The following is a 5711-nucleotide window of genomic DNA, read 5'->3' as shown; positions in this document are numbered from 1 at the left end:
AGGGGGAAGTTTTGATAGGCTGTTCAGGGAGATGCCAATGGCTGGTTTGTGTCCCTTTGTCAGTTTAACAGTCAGGCCCCGCGTTATCAGCTTCGGAATCAAAACGGTGCCAGTTTTATGGTCGGCTAGCACTTAGAGAAAGCAACTTTGACCCCTCCCCCTTCTTCTCTGAGGAGGAGAAAGGAATTTAGAGTAGCTCCAAATTTATTCAATATAAAATGCACAAATCCACAACGTTGTTCACTACAAATTTAATCTGTGAATCAACTCGATTCTTTCAGGCAGCATTACCAACCACAGAAAGTGGACAACTGTCCCAGGGATCCCGACCCTCAGGAGCTCTGAGTGCACCAGGTATTCTGTGTGTCAATTGGTTTGTGGTAATATGAGTTGAACCTTTGTTTGGCAGTATACACCATCAAGGTACAATATCCCCTTAAGTAATAAGCGCCTTAAGGTGGTACCTGCAGTATAACCCAATGCTAAGTCAAAAATCACATTTAATTGATTTTGCACTTTGTTACGAATCTCAGATGGAAGCCCAGGGAGAGGAGGTTAGTATAATTACTCCAGGGCAGAAGAAAATGCGGAAACAGGAGTACGTTTGCAAAGAAAAGGGTATTTATTTACAATATAACAAAAAGTGTCTCTTAATGCTCAGTAAACAGAAAACACCTCCCAAAAGGGAAGCGAGCAACAATGGTCCTTTTAAAAGGGAACGAAGGTATTGGTTAAACAAACGCAAAAGTAAATTACTACACTTAACCGCAGGCCACTGTTGCCACTGCCGGTGTATCACCAAAATCTGTGACCTATCAGATTCTGTGACTACACCCAAACGACGATGTTTTCCTAACCATAACCAAGTACTTTTGGTGCCTAAACCCAACCAAGTACTTTTGGTGCTTAAACCCAACCAAGTACTTTTGGTGCCTAAACCCAACCAAGTACTTTTGGTGCTTAAACCCAACCAAGCACTTTTGGTGCTTAAACCCAACCAAGTACTTTTGGTGCTTAAACCCAACCAAGTACTTTTGGTGCCTAAACCCAACCAAATACTTTTGGTGCCTAAACCCAACCAAATACTTTTGGTGCCTAAACCCAACCAAGTACTTTTGGTGCCTAAACCCAACCAAATACTTTTGGTGCCTAAACCCAACCAAGTACTTTTGGTGCCTAAACCCAACCAAACTGCAACTGCTTCACATTGTCAACAAAGCCTCTGGTGCTTAACTTCCCATTTGGGTCACAGAATCTGATAGGTCAAACATTTTGGTGTCACACCAGTTATTGTCTCTGCCAACTGCCACATGCTCGCCGCAGACTCCAAACACTCGGTAACACTGTCTCTTTCGCTGTAGACCACCATACTCTCACCCACAGCAGCGTCCTTCACCAGCCCTTATACTCTCCACTGATTAGGAGAGTGGAATCAGCCACGCTCCTCACGTTGTTGCTTGCAGCATTGGGGGCGGGGCAAGGTCCTGCTTAGGGCAGGGAGGGAAAACACACAAGCACAACATCCCATATATACATAATGGTAATTGTGAATCAATTTACAACAATTAAATTGACACATAGCAAATTTCAGTTAGTCAGATTGTCAGATAGTAGAGCTCTAGGCAAACTATACTATGTTGCTGTGTATATTCTGCTGTGTGCACTTCACGTGGGTATTTGAAGGCAACAGGATACTTAGACCATTGCAAAGAGAGTGGGAGGAAGGGGCCTGGAGTCAACAGCTAATTTTTTAAACATTAATGTAAATGTATACCCTTATTTTAATATATTGTTAAATTATGTGTATTTAACAGTGCTAAATGCAAAGTAGGATGAAAAATAAAAATCATTAATTATGAAATCCCTTCAGATTCTCTGGATTGACACTGAGAGAAAGAAGCAAAGAAAGAGACACTATGAGCAGTTCTGAACTTAATAAAACTGCTAAGATACCACGTTTTCCACACTGTGCTGCACTGAGTGGGAGTTAGAAGTAGCTAAGACCGCAGTGCTTGCTCCAAATTGGGAGAATAGTGGGTAAAAATGCTAAAAAACACATAGTATTATATAAACAATCTCCAATCTTGGACAGTTGATTTCAATAGTTTTGGAATATGCAGCAATAGTGACATACAAATTAATTTTACTGAAGCTCTGTGTGCTTACAGAATGAAGTGGACAGAGAAGTGATTCAAATGAATTCCACCACATTTATACACACTACACACACAATTTGAACCATCCGCACTCATACTCATTAGTATAAAACATAGGCTGAATATGAGTGTTTAGGAACAACACTCAACCATCTTTGCAAACAACTAGATGAATCCAAAGCGTTGGACAGATGGGCATTTTTCACAATGTATTAGATGACAATGGAGAGATGAGTCAGATCTACAACACACACACACACACACACACACACACACACACAGTTCCAAAGAGAAGAATGGAATAAGAATTGGTTTTAACTGAGAGATGATTCATTTAACCACAGTGAATCAGTCTGTCTGCGTGTTGGGGGGATTGATACGAACCATAGAATCACTTGGACACAAACAGAAATGTTTCATACACCATATTGCATCAAGAGCTGTGTGTAAATCACAGGCTGTGAGACAGCCGTGAAAATCTCCAAAACTACAGTACGTCCAGAATGGCAGACCAAATCTTAGCCAGACTGCTTTCAATTGAGGCTTGGATACACACATGGAGATATAAATTTTTGTAAATCAGGTTCAAATCCCACTCATAGATGATTGAAAACCAATTCACATCCTAGTAGAAGTGGGTCTCAGTTTGGCCTCTGAGCTCAAAACGTTCTTTATACCACTTTGACACATAATCCAGAGCAATATGCAATGGCTGTGACTGCAGCATGAAACATGGCTGCTTATAAACGTCCTCCTTCCCCACTGATTCTGCCTGATGTCACCGAGGAGGTAATCACTGCGACTAAATGCTATGGCCTCAAGTGCAGGAGGATGCATCTGTATTCCTCATCTAGCCTGCAGCTTTCTATTTTGGTTTTATTTATTAGCATACTGTGCACACTCATGCTGTTACCACAGCAACCACTGCAGATAGGTTAATGATGCTTGAACCTTGAAAATGGACACAGTCACTTACAAACAACAGCATGGTCTAAATATTAGATGCTATGAAATTGATAAAAGTTGAAAACATCAGATTTGCCCACACATGTTCCATGTGTCTGAACATGTAGTGTAACGTCCAAGTTGTAAGAGATAGTGTGGGCATGCTAACTGAGAGGAAAATTTCATAATGGTTTGCCTCTCAGTCCTCTCAGTCCCATCCGACAGCCATGCACTCTCATCCCCAGCCCTCTGCATTATTCTTTCGGTCTGTTCCTGTCTCTAGCCCCAACTGCCTACACCTGCCATCCTCAAGCTGTCCACCAGATGGCCTCAGACTTTCCCTCCTTTACCCATGACCTGACCGCCCCACAAATTTACACCGCTGTCTTTTTGTGTGATTAAATCATTAAACTGCACAAGATCTGCCTCAGCTGTCTGCGTTTTGGTCTTATTCAAGAACTTCCATATTTCTTTGCAACAATTGTTGAGCTAATGTCTGTTCATTAAGTATAGAGCTGGGAGGCTAGCCAAGCTTTAGCATAAAGCTCAGGAGAAATGGCTTACCTGGCTCTGTCCAAAGTTTAAAAAATATGGCTCTCATTGCCTAAAGTTCACTAATTAATTTGTATCTTGCTTGTTTAAACTATACACAAATGACCTGTTGTTCAAATAAATAGTATGTTAGTGTTAAATTAACTACTATAACTATATTGTATTATAAATTACATTGTTTTGCCAGTAAAATTGGATGCAAGGTGAACAAGCTTGAGCAACAGTAATTTAGGTAGCCTAATATTTTCACTCTCATGTCAGCCTTCTCCGAAACAACTCATTTAGCAGAGATATTAAGAGACATTTGCCTCAGCAGTTACCCAACCACCCACATTAGAGTCCTTCTCACTTCTGCTTGGGAAGAAGGTACCGGATACACCAGACCAGCACTCAGAGGCTCAGGAAGAGCTTCTTCCCTCAGGCCCACTAGGATGCTAATTGAGATCACTGCCAAAGACTGCCCCCCCCCTCCTACACACACATATTTATTACCATTTCAATTCTGTTTAAATTATTATGATTACAGGATTACAATGCAGGATTGTTGTGATTGTACCTTTATATGATTACATTTTTGAACTTTTGTTATATAGACAATTCATTTCCTGCACAAAAGTCAAATAACAGTGCTCCAGATCAATAAGACTGTTCCCCAGAGCACACGCGTCCAAATCCCCTATTATTACCAAAGGCTCTATCGGAAAGAACTGTTCATTTTGTGAGTGTACACTGTGTGGATGTGAGCTGAATGAAATTCAGTTGGTACACCTCAACCTCCTGAACCATGCATGTTTTTTCCTCAGGTTATTTTCCATGTTCAGTGGATGTTTGAACCTGCTCTACTCTGACATTGTACCAATCTGTGTCTTTACTTCAGGCAGTGACCTCACGAAGCAGTGTTACCCTTTAGCTTTTATGTACAGCCACGCAGTGGGGGTCACCAGGCCAACAGGTACTGAACTGTGAGCCTGGCCTCTGGAGTTGGCTGTCATTATTCTGAGCACAGTTTTTGCATCTCACACCAATAGTGTTATTATTAACCTTTGAAACAGCATTAATAAATGCAGCCTTACCAAAAGGGTAACAAAAGCACAGAACAGCTACTAAATGGACCTTGTAGTGAGATTGTTTTGTCAGGGTCAAAAACAAACCTCCAAGCTCAACTTTTAAGGTTAAGAGAGATGAGTAGTCCTCAACATAATGGAGATTTTAAGATTTACACCTTCCATGATAACTGGGCAAACTCTTGATCGTTTGTGTTGTCATGAATAATGCAGCTTCTCTGAACTCTTGTTTTATGTTTTTGCTCCCAGGGTCTTTGAGGAACATAAAAGGATCTGCCATGATGATAATGTGATTGTGATTAGTTAACCCTTTCATCTTGTAGGTTTGTCAGTGAGCTGTGTTAGCAATGCTTCTTGGAACTTCTGACTCAGGCCCTATCTCTAAAACTTGGTACCTATGGTAAAAAGGCTCAGATCTAGATCTGGTCCACATGTAACTTTCTATCTAACTATCTGATATATAGTGGCTTGTTGGATTGTTACTAAAACAATTTAGATCTTGGTGTAGCTAAACAATGATTTTTGTCTTTATACTGCCTAAATAATAATCCAGGGCATGCAGTTTTCTTAAATACAGTGTCCCTGCTGACTGATAACGAGTAACATTTCAGGTAATGTCAGGTAATCATATGCAGCTCTGTCTGACTACTGAACCTAATTGGGTCATAAAGAGCCATGACAATTATAACTGTTTGTCTGCTTTATATTGGGCATTGGCATTCACATATTTGCTGAATTACAGGATTAACTATTGGCAAAAGAATTGAGAAAAAAAGAAAAACATGACTCTGGATGTTGTCAAAGGAATCATTGTCTAGCCAGTATTCGTGGAAGGAAGAGTCAAGTTAGTGCTGAAAGTCCTGAAAGAAGCCATAGCTTCCCTTTAATGAAGCTTATGCTTTTATAGCCGCGGTGCAGGGGTCTGCAGCATGTAATTACACAAGAACACTTATTAGACTCAGGAAAAGGTCACAGAAGGTGGGAGTCTGTGCTA

The 5711-nt window shown here is 40.7% G+C and overlaps 1 protein-coding gene across 1 annotated transcript in view; it reads left to right on the top strand.

The window, feature by feature from the left end:
- LOC123959277 (cytochrome P450 2K1-like) overlaps window positions 1-5010 on the top strand; it is an 11337-nt gene extending 6327 nt beyond the window's left edge. The window contains exons 9-10 of the mRNA XM_046033232.1: window positions 4531-4605; window positions 4967-5010. Coding sequence (XP_045889188.1) covers window positions 4531-4605; window positions 4967-5010 — 119 coding nt within the window. The remainder of the gene's footprint in view (window positions 1-4530; window positions 4606-4966) is intronic.
- The last annotated feature ends 701 nt before the right edge of the window (window positions 5011-5711 follow it).

This window comes from Micropterus dolomieu, linkage group LG20 (genome assembly GCF_021292245.1).
Source record: "Micropterus dolomieu isolate WLL.071019.BEF.003 ecotype Adirondacks linkage group LG20, ASM2129224v1, whole genome shotgun sequence".
NCBI lineage: Eukaryota > Metazoa > Chordata > Actinopteri > Centrarchiformes > Centrarchidae > Micropterus > Micropterus dolomieu.
This window is presented reverse-complemented; position numbering and strand designations above follow the sequence as displayed.